General features: G+C 38.1%; 1 protein-coding gene across 1 annotated transcript in view; it reads right to left on the bottom strand.

Moving 5' to 3' along the window:
* Nucleotides 1-2639: 2639 nt before the first annotated feature.
* Nucleotides 2640-18799, bottom strand: part of MUSK (muscle associated receptor tyrosine kinase) — a 106903-nt gene continuing 90743 nt past the window's right edge. Inside the window, exons 11-16 of the mRNA XM_073876573.1 lie at nucleotides 18056-18319; nucleotides 13522-13697; nucleotides 7053-7254; nucleotides 6339-6530; nucleotides 5031-5179; nucleotides 2640-3893 (exon numbers count right to left, since the gene is read on the bottom strand). Of these exons, the coding sequence (XP_073732674.1) occupies nucleotides 3211-3893; nucleotides 5031-5179; nucleotides 6339-6530; nucleotides 7053-7254; nucleotides 13522-13697; nucleotides 18056-18319 (1666 nt within the window). The 3' untranslated portion in view covers nucleotides 2640-3210. The remainder of the gene's footprint in view (nucleotides 3894-5030; nucleotides 5180-6338; nucleotides 6531-7052; nucleotides 7255-13521; nucleotides 13698-18055; nucleotides 18320-18799) is intronic.

The following is an 18799-nucleotide window of genomic DNA, read 5'->3' on the forward strand; positions in this document are numbered from 1 at the left end:
ACCTGCAACACCCTGGTGCTCTTGTCACATCTGATACTCAACCACTTAAGATGGCTTGTTGGTGCTTGTTCCAACACTTGGTAACAATGATGCTGTGTCTCTCCCTTGTCTCTCCTTATGAATTTATACAGTGATTTTACAATGGGAAAGATCTACATTTAACAAAGAAAACAGTGCTGGTACGTAATGGGTCTGTGTTCCTGAGATACAGAACCTTAACATGAGCACAGAGCAAATAACCTTACATGACATGAAAATGTACTTAGAACTAACAAAAAAATAAACCTGCCATTTATTTGACCTTTTGATTAAATCAACGATGCCAAAATATACTTTTTTTGCTATTCAAGACTTGGAGAGGAAATTAATAGCATAAGGGGTATAGTGTGTGCTTTGAAGCTCCATGCGAATTACATATCACCTCCATAGAGTCGTCAAGATTCAGTTGTTCCCTCTACAATCATTGGAAACACCACAGTATGGTGATTGAGAGCTCAGCCTCTTTTGGTCATACACTAGGCTCTGTTGCTTTGTGTGCTTGGGTCCGTTATGCAATCTCTCTTTGCCTGTTTCCTCACCTCAAAATGGGCATAACAATAGTACAGACATCGCAGGGATAGTGTACAATTAAAGATAATATATTTAGAGGCCTTAGAATGTATATGGTAAGCATTCAGTAAATGCTAGCTGAGAGTATTATTTTTATGATTACCATTATTATAAGGGGATTTCTGCTTATTTTAGTTTTCAGTTACTTTAAGTATTTAATAGAATTGAAGGGTTTCCATCATATTTACTTGCTTACTCATTCACTCACTGTATTTCCTGATATCTTTATGATTTGTTTGCTTTGGGATCTTGACTGTCAGAGCCTAAAAACACAGACAGGGAATCCATGAGGCTGTAGAAGCCATGAGGAAGAGACAGGAAAGTAAGGGCAGTGATTCAGCAGTAGGGAGGGAAACAGAAAAGAGCTCAAAGTGGCAGACGTTAGAACCAGGCTACAGACACCCGGTTTGAGGGGCAACATGACTCCTGCATCACAAGCCACACGCTGGGTACTGAGTACCTGTCCCGACCCCGATTTTCTGTGGGCTGGCTTTTCTGGTTGGCTTGATTTCCATGTCTTTCTTTTATAATAAAACTTTCTCAGCTGAAGAAACCTGAAGACATCTTAGAAGTTTGCAGAGCATATATGACACACATGTCTGAACCAGGTCAAAGATGCCATGGATAACTACACGAAAGATCCACACGGGATGCTAGCCCTCTCCAGCTTTTCTGCTTTACTGGCCTCCTGGCCTTTTGTTTTGGACACAGGCTACAACCTTATTCTTCAACTAGCCCTTTGGATGACTGTCTTAATTTTGGAATTACAATCCTGACTTTGATCCAAAGCACCTCTCTGCGTCTCAATCCTGAATTATGACTTCTCTATTGATGAATGGGAACTCTGAATAAGTATGTCCTCCTGTTGTCATAGCCATGGAATCTGGAATCTGCTTGGGACTGAAATGGAAGGAAGGTTGTGATAGAGTCTGAGTAATGGGCAGTTGGATCGAAAGGCAAGGGACATGAGCAGGAGGGTTTTAGAAAGTAAAACTGATAGAATGTCAGGGGTGAAGAAGAGGGCAAAGTCCAGGGTAATTTCTATGTTTTTGTCTTGGTTGCCCAGAGGGACTATGAACAAGAAATGGCAGGTTTTCCAGTAAAGAGGACAAGTTGTTGCATGGAGGCAGATTTGGAGATTTCAGGTGGATTCTTCCAGCAGACAGTTGAAAATCTGCTTTTAAGAATTCAGACTATTTCTCCATGTCCTAACTACCAATTAGTTTGAATTAAAATAAGTTGGTCTACAGTAGATTGTTATTTTCTCTTCCCTGTTTATTTGTTTTTCGGGAGAATTTGGGTTCATACCATTTCAGAAATAAATTCATATTATTCACGTTGACCTTAGAAAAAGATGTATCATGTGGCAGGTCCTCTGAAAAATCTGTGCACCAGGGATCTGAGTTCTGGAAGTTGCTTGGTGGGTTGGTTGGTTTCCAGAATCAAAATGTAACAAGATTGGGTTAGTAGTCCTGCAAAAAGTTGATAAATAACACTATATTAGTTCTACTGCCTATGGTATTGGTTTCTAGCAGGAAAAAAATGTCAGAATGCACAAAAACATCAAGTTTTAAACAACTCAGAGCCACAAGACCATCTTGTGACATCTCGTAAACTATGGTTTAAGGGATTTAATAGTCTGTGGCAATAAATTAATGGATGACAAATTTGAAATGCATAGCTTCAGAAGCCAGTACAGAAGAAAATGGTATTACTTTGCAAAAGTTACATACATTCTACAGTGTTACTTTAAAAGTTATGTCTGTCAGGGTATTTGTTGTATATGTGACATAAAAAGAAAAAAAATAGATAACCAAAAAAAGACAAAGTCCTGGAAAGTTATTAAAATTAAAGCAAAGGAAAAGATACCAATAAAAATTTCAAAGAAAAAGGTAAATTAATGAAAGTTTTTTTCAGAAAAACTGTAGGAATAAAATAAGCAGATGAAGTTTATGACAAGGGCACACAAAGGGAAAACTTCCACAAGAGAAGCAGCACAGAGACAGAAAAGGAAACTAAAAATCACAATCAGAATACAGCCTTACTAATTTGTCATTTTATTCCTTAGAAGCCCTCTCTCAATAAAGTATAACCACAACTGTGTGGATTACAAATATAAAATTAGGCATCAATGCGAGAAAGAAATTCAATAAGAAAAACAAACAAACAAACACCAGCACCCATCTTTCGGTGGGGAGACAATGAATAGTTTTTCCTTCTTAGCGTTCTGTAGTTGACCCGAACGTCTTCCAGGAAGATACTTTCATAATGGACAGGAATTAACGCTATTAAAAATGAAGCTCTGTATCACATTTCATATTAAAATTTAATGCAGCATAGTCTAACTCTGCCGCCAGCTAATTCAGGGACCGAAGAGGGTGCCATTATCTTCTGTACACGAAGCTTAGGCGGCCTTTGCAATGGTGGGCTTCGGACGGGTGGGGCTCCCGCGTGAGTTCTGCGCGGGCTCGGTTCTGGCCGAGACACAGACCGCTCATGCTCCTGGCGTCCGCCAGCCTTCCTTCCGGTCTGGGGCCCCGGGCGGCGGCCTCTGAGAGGCCGAGAGGGGACCCCCGCGTTTCCCTGGGCAGCCGTGCGCCCTCAGACGCTCACCGTCCCCTCCGCCCTGTCGCACATCCGTTGCAGGATGCGGTGAATGCTGGCGAAGCTGGGCCTGTCGGCGGGCAGCTTGCTCCAGCACAGGCGCATCAGGTTGTACAACTCCAGGGGGCAGTCCTCGGGGCAGGCGAGGATGTGGCCGTCGCGCACGTAGTAGATGACCTCCTCGTGGGCCATGCCGTAGTAGGGCTGCAGGCCGTACGAGAAGATCTCCCACAGCACCACGCCGTAGGCCCACACATCCGACTCGGTGGTGTAGCGGTTGTAGAAAATGGACTCGGGGGGCATCCAGCGGATGGGGATGGCGTCGTTTTCGTTGGCTTTGTAGTAGTCCGCTGAGTAGATGTTCCTGGAGAGGCCGAAGTCGGCGATTTTCACCACCATGTTCTCGCCCACCAGGCAGTTCCGGGTGGCCAGATCCCGGTGCACAAACTTGCGCTCCGAGAGGTAAGCCATGCCGGCGGCCACCTGCCTGGCGATGCAGAGCTGCTCGGCGCAGGAGAGGGGCGGCGGGGCAGGGCTGGACGCCTGGGCCCTCCCGGACTGGTCGCCGTGACTGAGGCTGCACCCACTCTGCGGGGCCATGCTGCGGAGGAACTCGTTGAGGTCGCCATAGGCCATGTATTCGAAGAGCAGGCACATGGGTTTCCCGACTGCACACACGCCTGCAACCGAAATCACGGGCCTTGTTAGGCGGGGTGTCTACTGTGCCTAACAAGCCAAGGACCAAGACCGGAAAACAGGGGGCCCTGGCTTTCTGTGGACAGCATCACAGTCCAACGCTGACCCCATTTGTCTGCGTCAACATCTCCCATTTTCCTTTTAAGATTCGGCTTACCTGTCACTCCCGCTAGAATGCCTGGTCTCCCAGCACCACCCATCATGTTCCTTCTGCTGGCCTGGGACCTGCCATCCCGTGACAATCATCTATTTGAGGTTTCTCCTCCAACATGTTAGCACTTTGAAAGCAGAAATCATGGCTTATTCTTTTTTTAAATCCCACACACCTACCAGGTGTCTGGTACAGCAAGTGCTCGGTACGTGTTTGGTGAGTGAACTTAGGAATGGATGCTTGCTTTGAGCATGTAATGTTGTGTTTCTGCTACTTCTGTGGAGTAGGGTGATAAGGAAGGTGTTGTATGAAATTTGGAAAGGATGGCAAAAACAGTCCAAAATCTTAGGTGAGGTACTCAGTGAAACATTTCAAAATACAGGTTTTACAATGTTCGTTCTAGAGAGAAAAAAAAATGTTCATATAAATAGAGTCTCAGATTTAGTGCCAGGATGACATTTGCAAATCTTAAATTCTTGCTGTATGTGAGAGGGAAATAGAACACTTTGAAATATTAGATCATTTGGGCACAACTTCACATCACTGTAAAAATAGGTTATGAGATCTAGGATTCTTTTTTCAGGCAAAAATTAGAAGTCTCTGTTCAAAAAGGAAGAGAAGTAATGAATACTATTATCTTAGCTTTTTTATTTTGGGGCTGGTTTTTAATCCCAGGGATTTAGCAATCAGTATATTTGTAGGTTCTAGAGAGAAAATTAAAGAAATGACAACATATCTTTCTGAGCAATTAAAAAAACCAATTTTTTGAACTGAGGTAATTTAATACAATGTTCTGCTCCCTCGGCAGAAAATATTATATGGGAAGGAACAGAGATGTCTCTCTGATGAAGAAGTAAAGGAAAAGGCACAAGTGCAGGATGAAGAAGGAAAACTTGGGGAGCCTCCGTTTTGCAATAAATGTAAATAATTGCAATAAATGCAATACATTTCTTCATTTCTATTTTCATACCTAAGAGTTTCACAATGTTAGGGTTATCAAACTCTGCCATGAGGGCTGCCTCCCTCTGAAAGTCTGCTTGCATGTCTGCTGAGGCTTCTTCTTTGAGCATCTTCACTGCCACCATTGTGAAAGGTTCATAGGGAAGTAAGCCTGGAGCCCTGAGAGATACATTTATTTAGGAAGAAATCAACGATCAGGAACATGATATGTATCCACATTCGTCTACCCACATTCATATATATTCCCTCCACTTTTGCAACCTTTCCTAGAGCCACAGAATCAAAGAAAGATGCCAGTAGTCGATTGTACTAAAAACTTCTGGATGCCAATTAATAAAAATCACTGGGACTATTTTCAACACAGGTTGTTTGAAAAATGCATTATCTGTAAATGTCAGGAATTCTAAAGTACACAGATCCAATGAGATTGTCATTACGGCCCTAAACCTTTGATCCCTGGCCAGAATCTAAATTCCTGGAAGGCAGGGACCATAGCTTACTCATTTTTATGTCCTTCCGAAGCTAAAATGATGCCTTGCGTATTTTTGGTTCTCCATAAGTATTTGTGTGAGATTTTCATTAATCATGTAACCTGCATAGCAGGGCCACTATGAGTGGCAGTTAGGTTGTGTCTTGCCCAAGAACACCAGGACAAAATGACAATTGGTGATTAAAACCAAGTCCACGTTCTCCGGCCCAGCTGTGTGTCTGTGAGCCACATCCATGCAGAAAGGGTATTTTCTTCCAATTCACACAGACACAATAAATGGGCTAGCATTGGCCCTTATACATACTCTTTCCTTGAGCTCATTGTTTTCTGTCATTTTTGCATTGTTTTTCCCCTTTTCGGCTTTGCCATTCCATGGACATCTATTTAATATCTACACGTCAGGCTCTGAATTCTTAAATGGAAATACTAGTTCAAAGTAAATTTTAAACAAAGTGGAGAATACAGCAAAAGAAAATGGAAGAGAAATAAATTTTAAAATTATTTACTAAAAACAGTGTAAGAAATTATGATTAAAATGTACGATAAAATTATTTTCTGAAAAGGAAATATAATTAAACTTTGCTAATTGCTCATAATTTGAACACTACATAAATGAAGATTCTATCCTTCTACCCAGCCCTGTTTTTCAGCAGAGAGGAAAAACTATTAAGATTCAAGGTACAGTCCTCAGTAAAATGAGGTTAATGATGTGAAAAATTATTTGATAATAATTATCACACATACAGCCCAGGCATCAAGGTAGTGGTCTGGTAACTTTCCAGATACAACATATTTCCGTGGAAAGATTTTTCACATGGGTAACTTTACCTTGCTTGAAAGACCCTTCCAAATGCTCCCTCTCCAATATCTCTCACATATTCAATGTTATTCCTTGGATACTCCAGGCTGAGCAATTTGGGATTCAGAAGAAGTGGCATCCTCTGGTACATGGGGTTGGGATGAAGTCTGTCTAGCAAGAGCTCAGAAGGAAGAGTAGTGAGGGTTACCGCCGCAGATTCTCTGTAGGGAAGACAGGGAAGACCAATGATAAGCTCAGGATCAGGTGAGATCTTTGTACTCGGGCTTGGGTTTTAAAGAGATACGATGTTAGGAGGAAACAAAACAAATTATACTAAGGCAGCTGAAGATCCTTCAGTTTTAGAGCAAGAAATATTTTCTTGGGTCTGGGAGTCAAAAGGTGCCTTTTCTTAGGAATTTTGTCACTATCCAATCTGACATGGCGATGGGGCTGGGGCTGGGGGCAGATGGGGAGCAGGGATAGCCATATTCTTCCAAATTATTGTTTAGATCCTATCTGCTGTGAGAAATTAACCTTAGAACATGTGATCCATAACTTTATCCAAAAAGTTACTGATAACTTTTAAAGATCATGGTGGGGTGCTTCATCTTAAAGCAAGGCAATGGATGTCATAAAGAGACTGGCAGTGTTACATATATCCCTCCTCCTGTCCCCAATTCCAATATTAAACTTGTAAGTTTTAAAATATTACTACATGTGGTTAGCTTAAATTAGAATCTCACCTTTTCTTATTTTTCCATTGTTTTCGTCTTCGGCAGCAATAAAGAGTAGTTACCGTAAGAAGCACAAATATGGCAAAGCTGGACATGATGGAGATTATCACAGTCATGGAGTATGCAGGTGAGACAGAGAAGGAGGAAGAGGAAGAGGAAGGCAAGTCTGGAATGTCCACGCTCGGCTTTGAGGATGTCATGGGTGGGAATGCTGTAAGTAAACAAAATTCTTTTCATTCATTCTTAAACGTTTAAGAAGCAATCTTTACATTCAAGCAATCTTCACTGAAGTCAAATAAATTTAGTAAACTAAATTTAATTTTAAGAATATGGTTTCATGGATCAGGTTCTCCCTGGTTATATATCTATAAAGTCCAAGTGTAAGAATCCAGAGATCCAGTTGTAAGTCAATCTAATTTACAGAATCACAGAATTTTAAAGACGAGACCCAGGAAAGGAACTATTTCTTCCAAGACAAAGGCAGATCCTGGGCTAGTGCTCTTTACACTGCATCATGTTGTTTATGACCTGACAGTTGTGGACCTAAGTAAGTTATTAAATGAAATAATTTCATGAAATTGTATTTGAGGTCAGGATCGTCAAAAGCTGAGCTTTTATACACATTTACTGTTGATTTACAAAGAAAACAAAAATAATAGAAGAAGGTGAAGAGTGGAAATATAAGGACACAAATGAGAAGTTAGTTCATCCAAAAATTGCGCTCCCGTCAAACTCCTATTAGAAAGGTCAGCGCAATATGAAAACAAGGCAAAATCTGCATTACCCTGGAAACCAAAAGATGCCATGTTCATATCACTCTGTAGAGTGCAAAGTCCTCTGTGTATCTATTAAAACAAACTTATTAATTTATATTTTATATTCTTTTAGTTGACTGAGTAAAGACAAAAACATGGATACAGAGTATCTTAATAATATAATTGAGAAGAATGTTCTGATAGCAAACAGTGTACTTTGTACCTTACATGGAGAGAATAAACCCTGTTTTCAAATATTTGCGGAATACTGACAGACATGATCTTTTGTCAGGCCACAAAAATAAATCTCAAATTTCAAAAGCAGAAATTATGCGGATTTATTCTGACTAAAATGCAATTAACAATAGACTAAGTAAAATCTGATAGGACGTCTAAAAAAAAATTGAATAACTTTTCACTTAAAGAGTGAAAAGTAGCCATAGAGACAAATTAGAAAACAACTTCCTGATAGAGTATATGAGCTTTGGCCAAAGCCGTGCGTGGTGGTAAACTCATAGAGTTATCTCTCTCCATTAGATAAAAAGGAAAAGTGAATGAGCTAGACATTTAACTCAAGACTTCAGAAAAGAAACAAAAACTACAGAAAACAGAGAAAAATAGCTGATAAAGTAACAACCATGTACAAGCAGAAATTAATAAGTTAGAATACACATACCACAAATGGTAGAATTTAAAAATAGGTCAATAGTTGGTCTTAACATTTATAAAGTAGTCTAATCAGTGGAATTTTAATTTTTAAAAGACAAGAAAGGCACAAACATACAAAATTAGGAATGGTAAAGGAGTTATGACAGTAGATTGAAATAAAAATGCAATAATATGTAACTATGCAGTTACAATTTTTTAAATCTTTAGAAAAATGTTAGGACCATTTACCAAATTTGAAAAATCAGAAAGTAGTCATAACCTGGAAATTTAAAAGTCATTGTAGAATTATGGATACATTCTTTTGGTCTTGGAAGAGATAAAATTTCCAGATTTTATAAAATGTTCCAATATAAGAAAAATCTATCAAATTATTTTAGAAAGTTATTATAATACTAACATCACAGCCTGGCAATGTTAGCACAAAAGAAAAGTGCATACATAGATTAAGGAACATAGATTTTAGAAACCCTAAATGAAATGTTAGCAATTGGCTGCAATATAGTAAAAGAATTATGTGTTTGATATAAGGAAATATATTAATGTAGCACATCACAAAGTCAAAAGAAAACTTTTATTGCAGTAGATGCCTAAAGCCATTTGAAAGAGGACACTTATAAAAGTGATGACAAGTGGGCAGAGATTACAAGGGGTGCCCATGGATGATTTTTTAATGTAGGAGTGGACACAGTTTCTATGGCCTGAGCACCAATGGCTAGCAAATGGTTTTAGAGCTCATGGAGACCAAGTTTGGCCACTGCTGTAGCAGGAAGACCATCAGCTCAGGCACTGGAACTGGAAGAATGGCTCATCAGTGCATTCTTGCAGGAGCAATGACAGTATTTCTCATCAGGTATCACAGCAACAGTGGACTTTGACTTCCTAGATTCCTTTATGATTGGCTTGAAAGCTAAACTGACTTTCTTTGGACTGAGTCATCGGAAGGTTTTTGTTTTTTTTTAAATAATCAATCCAAGATGGGTGGGGAGGGGGGCTTAAATTGCAAAGCTAAACTTCCTGCTAATAATAAAGTAGGAGCAAGCATTGAAAGACAGGAAGAGGTGACTATTTTTGTACCTGGATTTTAGAGGGCAATTCAAACCATATTTAACACGTGAGGGAATGTAATGTAACTTGTAAAACTGGTAGTGTAATCTCATTAGTAAATATAAGGGTAATTTTTTGTCAAAAATATCGGACATGGGATGCCTGGGTGGCTCAGTGGGTTAAGCGTCCGACTTGATTTCGGCTCAGGTTGTGATCTCGGGGTCGTGAGATCAAGCCCCGCATAAGGCGCCACGCTCAGCAGGAGGTCTGCTTGGGATTCTCTCTCTCCTTTTCCCGCTTCCCCCCACCAAAATAAATAAGTAAATCTTTTAAAAAATATATCAGACATTTTAAGAGAATAATGCATTATGACTTAGTAAGATTTATTTTTAAAATCAAAAATTGGCATTGTTTGAATAATAATTTTGCTTTGTGGATTTAATTATATCTTCCTTTCTGGATAGTTTTGTTATTCCTTGTTTATTGATTCTGATATGTTTGCCGTGGCCTTCCCTAGAGTGACATCGATTATCTCTTTGGATCCATATTACCAACCTGGAACTTCTTTTTGTCTTTTTCTTCTCTCATCAATTTTATTTCTACCCTTTCCCTTTGAACATCAGGGGGATTTTTATTCACTCATTCATCCATACATTAATGTATTCACTAAGTTAACATTGATGTTGGGTATCAAGAATACTGTGGTGGACATGGTAAGTCTTTGTGTTCAAGTATTTAGCTGGGAAACAATTAGTAAATCAATAATTATAATAGAATGTAAGAAGTGTTATAAGACTGATAAGCTTGTGAACATCCAGGGGCAACTCAACTCCAGGTCTAGGCATACTAGGTAGGTTTTCTAAAGTGAATAATTTTAAGTTAAGTGTAAAGGTTGAATAGGGAATAACCAGTTGAAGGTGTATGTGTGTGGGTGTAGCAGGAGGAGAGGGGGGCAGGGAGGGAGGTAGTATTCCACAAAGAAGGAATAGCATATCTCAGGTCCAAACCAAGCAGTTGTGGTGCTTTCCTAAAGGTGCACCTAAAAGTTTCCCTGTTGACTGGGGGACTGTGTATAGGTAGGGCTGCAGATATAGGGTCTGGGTCATAAAAGGCCTTGCATGCCAAGGTAGATAATTTGGACTTTGCCCTGCAGTAAATGGAGAGAATCATCAGTGGGATTAGCATCGGTGGAGTAGCATGATCAGCTTTTTGCCTTCAGAAAGGTCATCTGCCTGCCTGCAGCCTGACTTCCCTTGCTGATTTCACGCTACCAAGACAAAGTCCTGAATACTGGACTTTCCAGAGTTGGAAAGAGATGTTCAGTAATACACCATTATATAGGATTTCCACCATGCAGGTAACAAGGATAAAGAGAAAAATCTCAAAGTTTCTTTCTAAACAGAAGCAGCAAATTGCTTATAGGAAAAAGTAACCAGACTCATACCAAACGACCAGTCATTCTCAAAACTAGAAGCTAGAAAGGAGTGAAATGACATCTGTAGATTACTGAGAGAAGAGGAATGTCACTCAAGAATGTATCCAGCTAATATAGCTTTCAGCTCTTCAGGTGAAAGAAAGCTCATCTGAAGATCTGTTGGGATACCTGGGCTCTGTCACCTACAAACCCAGCTGAGGAAGAACATAAAATGTGTACAGCCCTATTGAATTCAGGAATAGTGAAATGCCTGCTAAAGAGACAAAGTAAATAGTACAAAGACATTGCAAGCTCAAAAAGATATTTCACCTCAGGAAAAAAAAAAGTTATAAAAATGAAAACTACTGAAATTCTACTCTGTGTGTTCAAGCAAAAAAAAAAAAATCTTCCATCACACTTCAAAGTGAACTGGTGATACCTTTAGCATTTACTCAGAAATCAAGTAACTCTTCAAGAAATATTTGAGGGCTTTATACACTCCACAAAATATGGGATACTCTACCTAATCAGGATGCCTTCTTTGCTTAACTATCAACCTACCTGAAAGCCTCGAGCCAATTTCTTCAATAATAATTGCATTTAGCCAGGGAGCACACTTTCAGACATTCCCCGTTACGTGGTCAAGTGAAATGATCTGTTGATGACATTTGCTGTTCATTTTCTTACATGTACCAAAGATTTCATAAAACTAGGTTTTTAAGAGTAGGAAATTGGCTTACTGTAGCTGATTTATGCTGTTCACAATTTTTTAGAATAAGTATATGAGGCAAAAATATGGATTTTATGCATGTGTGTATGTGTGTGTTCCTGTCTAGTCTAGGACTGAAGGTCAGCACCTTCCACAGAGTAGAATGAATGCCTGAATGGATGAATGAGTAAACAATCAAAGGATAACAAAGACCGCAGTCACCAGTTAAAAGTCCAATCAAACTAAACTTTAGCTGCTTATATGACAAAGAATTGAAGCATTTCTTTTTATTCCTTCAATTTGGAAATAACAATTTGACAGGCTTCCAGAATAATAGATTTTTAGGGTTTCCATACTGCTCTTGTTTATTAACACTGAGCCATTCAAATGGGACCGGTAGCATTTTTTCTTTTAATACTTTAAGTCTTAGTCCTTGAAGGAAGCTGGTAAAATCAAGGCCTGGCTCTTAGCCAGGTGCCGAGGCAATTAGGCCCAGAAGATAGATCACAGGAAATGATTACGATTTAAGCCTTAGAACACTCAAATCAGAGGAAGTTAATTAAAATGAAAACTTTTCTAATTTCATTCTGAAGATTTCTGCGTTCTGGTAGGTTAAAGCATCATCAGATACAACTTTGTGTCTAAGACATCTCTTTCCAAGCAACCTTCTTGAATTCTTTCCTAGGGATTTTGAGGCACCCAGTTTTAAAACTGTTTTGATTTGACTCTGTAAACCTTATACTGGTAATTAGCTGTCTTAAAAAAAACACCCCTCTTCCAAAAGAAAAATCTGTTGTCACAAATGAGGATCATGAATTGGCTCAATGAAGAAATAAATATTTGTTTTCATCTGTAAATAATTAGATGATATAAAAATAAAAAATGCAAAATCAAAAGGTGACATTTTCAGTTTGGCTTATTTTGTAGCCATAGAAAGGATCGAGCAAGTTATAACCTTGGGGTAGGGGATATTATTTGTATCATTCAGTAAATATGGTGCTCTTCATGGCCTAATTGGGTGCTGTAAGCTGAGGTTTCTGATGATCTTCCTTCTTGTTTTACACCAGTAAGCATAGCAAAAAAATCTTTGAGAGGGGCCGTACATTCTGTTCTGGACATCATGAAGTATGAGTGTAAATACGCATGCATGAATCCGATTACATACACATAGGGTTCAAGGGCACAAACAAAATTACTTACTTGTTAAGTTTTCCTTTTTATAATCTGAGGGGGAAAGGATAAAAATTTGTTTTTAATGAGCATCCAGATACCTCACATATTCTGTGAGAGAGTGCTAAGAAATGCGAGTTCTCTTTCAGTTTTTCAGTATACAACTGGAAAACATTCTTTGCATTCAAATAAGAAAGGATGGTGTCATTGAAATTAAACCAGCTGTTAGGGCTAACAACATAGTTCCTTCCAAATGAAGTTCATTAAACAGCATGCAGAGATTCAGCTTTGTTTTGTGAGATCAGCATTTTCAACCATGTGGCTTATTTTTGCATGCTTAGAAATCTGCTTTGTTGGCTAAGAAGGGGGACTTTATTCTTTTATTCCACTCATCTGACATAATATGAGGTTTCTTAGCCATTTCTCTGCACATTCCAAAAAATGTTACAAGCTCTCATAAGATCCCCTTACAAAATAAGATCTTAAGCAGCAGTTAAAAATGCTCCTTAATTTCTTTTTGAACAAATGAAATTAAACCCTAATGCTAACTTGTGCAATTAGGATAGAAAGGAGGATTCTGTGATTAGATATCTAAAAACGGCAGAACTCAAAAAATACATTAGAAATGCCTAGAAATATTGGGAGATTTAAGTTCATAACTTAGTTTAAAATAGTAAATTTGTCTTAATCTCTAAAGCCTTGAGAGAACTCTGTTACCTAAATATGGCAGTCTGGTGCAGGCCATGGGGTCCCAGTGCATGCTGGGGAGCTTGTTGCAATCTGGCACAGAAAGCAGGTGCATCCCAGATCTGTAGAGTCCTCTGTAAGTCTCTTCTTCCATTGCCAGCCACTCTTTTGCACAGAAGAGCTCCTTTACTGCCAGGCAATATTCTCTAAAATATTTTATGGAGAACAAAACTCGATGAATCATAGCATTTTAAGGCCAAATTTGTGGCAGAGCCTAGATTCTATATTTTCAAAACATCATCATAGTACATTGTTCTTGCAAAAGTGTTTTTGGAAGGATCCTTTTATTGTAAATAATGTGAGACCTTATGAAAGATAGCATGTTATCCCTGAGATGAAATGCTATCTTGTTTTGTTTTGAAAGCATAGTTAATGCTCCTGGGGGAAAAGAATTTTGAAGTTCAAGAGGTAACAGTTTAGGAATCCCTAATATGCATTCTCTCAAATTCATATTAAAATAAATACAAAGGGACAGAAACAAGGTACATAGAGTTTAAAAAACACACATAATTAAAGTCATAGATCATTGTTGATCAGTTTCTAGCCTGAGAGATTTTCCTATAATCTCAGGGCTAATGGGCGGGGACTGAGGGGTACAGTTGACACCTCTTCATACTTTATCCACCAAAACAGAAGAGCACCACCTTCCTGGCAGGTTATAGGAAGGCATATGGGTCCTTACCCACCCTAGCCTTGGGGAGAAGCTGCCTCCTATCCCATTGCTGTGTGTGCTTCCATCTGACAAAGCCAGAGTAATTTAGTCTATTTAAATATGAAATGTTATGTTCATCCATGTGTTTTATTACCAGTGAAGAGGCTGAAGAAAGACTAGTTGGACTAATTAGAATTTTGTACATGAATATTTGTTTAAGCTTATCCTATAGAAAATAAGATAGACTATATAGGAAAAAACCAGTTAACTCCAAATTAAAATATTTGGGATTAAAAATAGAAGGAAATTAAAGATTATTAAAGAAATTGGAGATAATAGCAATATTGCTCATTCAGTATCTAAAGGATTCAGAGAGGAGGAAATTGTGTATGTGTATGTGTGTATGCGTATGCACTGTGACATATATATGTCACAGTCGTATCTTTTTAAAAATACTCATGCTTACACTGCCACTTTTCTGGGCAACCACCTGTCAATATGGGCCAACTGAACATGTGTGGAATGAAAGGGTCATGCATATGAATGTGATAGGATACAATGTGGTCATAAGAACAACAATAGGTTTTAGAATTCTTGATGTATCTGTAATGGAAGGGAGAGCAGTGGGGCTTTCAAGGATTCTGAGAACTTGAAGCCAGAGGAATATTGCTTAGCTTGCTTCTTCTTATGCCTGGGTCCCACCCTTGGGTCACACAAAGGCAATTTTCTACATTCAGACAGCACTGTTAAACTGTGCAAAAATAATATGGGGCAGGTGAAAAAAAATTCTGTAGCCCACATTATGTGGAGGAAGCAAATACCCTGGGAAGTTATTTTTTTACTCTAAGCAGAAGCACATATGAGAAAAATTTTTGTTTGTTTTGCTTTGTTTTCATTGACATGTATTAAAGATGACTGCTATAGAAGAGTTTTTCACAGGGAAAAAAATCAGGATGAAATGGAAAATGAACTGAAAACTAAGTTAACTTGAACATAGTAGCAACTGAAGGAAACAAAGTCCACAAAGAAGTGAAAGGGACACCAAAGGACTTAAAATTGTCATTAAAAACCATAAAGAAGTGGCACTGCAAGACACTGGACAAATCACGGGAAAACTTGACAAGTCTGAACTGAATGCAGACAGAAAGAAGGAAGGGTAAAAATGTCGTGTGAGGAGACAGCTGAGGGGGAAGAGCTGGCAAGAAATCCAGAGTATAGGTAATGTTTCCCAATAAGAAAACTAGAGTACATAAAAAAAAAAAAAGGGAAAATACTCAAAGATATACTAAAAGAAAACATTCTAAGGACAAAAAGGATGTACACCTGATAATTAAGGCACATTATCCATTATTTTTGTATTACTGGTAGGAAAGAAAATAATGAAAAGAGAATTACTCCCAGATGAATTTTACAAATATTTTGAATCTCAAAGATGAAAAAATAATCCTCCAACCATTTAGCAAGAAAAAAATATTCCCTCCAAAGGAACAAAATTATGTTCTTCATTACAACACAGCCAAAAAACAATTAGAGTGTATAAGATTTTCAGGAAAGTTAAATGTAACACAAGACTTAAATAGTCAGAAACACACACATACACACATAAGATTATGGTAAAAAGTTTTTTACATGTAATCTAAAAAAACCACCTACTCCAGCTGAACAAGAAATGAATAAAAATTGAGAATTTAAGAAAAAGAAAGATTTTCTGATATGAATGACAGTAAGCATCAGGGATAAGTAACAGAGATCTATGCCAGGTAGTTGTATATAGGATTATGTAATCAAATGTAAAAGCTAAAAATAATGGTCTAAAATTTGATCATTGGCAAATAAAACACAGTTGAATAATACTAACCTGGTTTACAATTCCAGATAACATTTCAAAGATCAAGTATAGAATATTCAGTAAAATTATGTTTAACTTAATTAGGCCTACCCTCAACACCCTATTTTTAAAATCACAACTTTATCAGCCATCCTTGGCAATCCTGATTTCCCTTAACTTCATGCTCATTTTTTTCTTCTCTTGCTCATTGTCTTCTCCTGCTAGAGTGTAAGCCCCACAAACAAATGCTCTAGAATAGGGCTTAGAGACAGAAGCTCAATAAATATTTGTCAGATAAAAGAAATTCTTTGTTATTCATGGAAAGTTGCACAAATTATTTAATTACTATTTATGATTAGAAAACCATGAGTATATGTGGAATTTAAGAAACAAAACAGGTGAACATATGGGGGGGGTGAAAATAAAGAGAGAAACAAACCATAAGAGACTGTTAAAGATAGAGAACAAATTCAGGGTTGATAAAGGGGGTTAGGGGAGGATGGGCTAGATGGGTGATGGGCATTAAGCAGGGCACTTGTTATGATGAGCCCTGAGTGTTGTATGTAAATGATGAATCACTGAATTCTATTCCTGAAACCAGAAAAAGAGAGAGAAAGAGAAGAAAACCATGAGTAATAGAATGCTTTTAAAAATCTCACAAATAACTGAAATAACTAGAAACACAAAATGGTTGAAGACCTTTGAGCCACTTGGAAGGCAAACAAGCTATAAGGAAAAAAATATTTTTAAGTATACTACAATTGACTTAAAGATTTAGGAGATGATTAACTATGCCATCCTAATAAATTTGAAGTCTCATTGAAAGGTATTTTTTTATCTAAAAAAAACAAAAAATAGATTATTCTTAATCTTGAAAAGAACATCTGTGGCTCTTGCATGTAAACTGGCCTAGGACATACGTGTCGGAAAGTTACTCATAAATTTATTCTGTGCTAGCATACAAAGATACAATTCAATTTTAATTCTGGTTGTTCCCCAAGAGATACTTAGATGTCATGTTTGATGAAAATATAACCTTCTTGGGTGAAGAAATAAGTTATATTCCTCTTACAATTTCTCCAAACCCTCAAAATTTGCAGTGAGTTGAGGAATAGAGCATTCTATTTTAATGACCTCATGGTCCTATGATTATGTCAATATTTCAATATTTTCTGGTTTTATCAAAACAGAGGTGGAAATGTGTTGTGTTGGTAGTTTTCATTTGTTTTCTTCGGAAGAAAACAGTATCTGTCCAGTTTCTAACATATACTATGAGGACAGTTTATCCTTTAATCCTCTCTGTTTTGCAGATGAGGAAACCGAAGGTTAGCCAACATTACATGTATCTAGAAAGCAGTACAAACAGTATTTCACCTTTGTTCTACTCAGCTCAAAAGCCAGTTTGATTCCTGTCTTTCCTGTGCAAGAAGTAAATAAAGGCAAGATAATTCTATCAAACATGGATTTATGAATTTCCATGTTTAAAGAGTATGGGGGTTTTAAAGAAATAACTATTTATTACCACCCTCCCCCCCCACCATGAGAAAGACTGTTAGTATTTAAATTAGAACGTCGGGCGGAATGTATTTTAAAATAATATACATATTACAGAAAGTAATATTCTGAAGTACTCACCAAGATCTCACATTCACTGGCCAGTAGTGCTGAAACATTTGAAATGGACCTTTTTTCTTCTGTATTGTAGCTTACTAATGAGGTCCACGTTTGTGGGTTTTTTTTTTATTTCATAGACCACTGGAATATTTATGAATATGGTAATATGAACAATAACAAGTAAAATAGAGTATTATACCTCTTATGACATTTTCTAGGAGCTCAGAGCCCTTGTAGTATAGGATGTCACCAGCGATTTACATGGTAGGAATTCTGTCCAATTAATTACTTTCTATTTTGGACAAAAGCCACCTTTTGCATCTATCATAGCACATGACAGCTTCTTTTGAAAACTCTTCCTGTTTGCATCCAACAGAATTTTCCCACTTCTTTCTTTTTTTTTATTGTACCTGCAAATGGGTGTAGGAGTAGGCACTACCCCAGGGTTGCAGCCTTGGAAGATGTGGTTACACAGCAAAGCCTCAGCAGCTGGCCGGCAAAATGGGCTCACTGCTTTCAGTTCATTCCAGGTGGTATGAACTAGTAGTTCTTGGGCCTCCTCAGGGTCCGCATGGGAGTTGTTGAAGAAAACAAGAGCATCTTTGGCCAGGACAGCATTACACACCTCCCCTCTGTACTGGGCGCAGTAGCCTTTGTTATCTTTCTGTAGTTTACTGAAAGAAGAAATGAACAACGTTTTCCATCACATGCTATTTCTTAGCATTCAGTCTGGGTTGTTTTTTTTTTCTTTTTCATTTTTTATTTCCACCTCTGCATCACAGCAATAGGAGAAGATTGTACTAGCAACTTGGCTGAAATGTTCTGTCTGAATACTGTCTCCCTTCCCAGCTATAATTCGGTCACCTCCAGCTACTCCAGAGGGTTATTATGAGGGTCATATGTGATAATGGATGTGGAAAGCTTTGGGAACTATCAAGGACTGAATAGATTTGGGTAGTTTTACTATTTTACATTATAAATAGAAGTTAACTACTCTTGGTTAAGGCACTTCATATGCTTCTTACAAATGGAGCTGATTTCAATAAGTAAAGTGCATCTAAAAAACATATACATCGTGGGCGCCTGGGTGGCTCAGTCGTTAAGCGTCTGCCTTTGGCTCAGGTCATGATCCCAGTGTCCTGGGATTGAGCCCC

Source organism: Callorhinus ursinus, unplaced genomic scaffold (genome assembly GCF_003265705.2).
Source record: "Callorhinus ursinus isolate GAN/ISIS: 27379988/994484 unplaced genomic scaffold, GSC_fseal_2.0 scaffold24, whole genome shotgun sequence".
In the NCBI taxonomy this organism is placed as follows: Eukaryota; Metazoa; Chordata; class Mammalia; order Carnivora; family Otariidae; genus Callorhinus; species Callorhinus ursinus.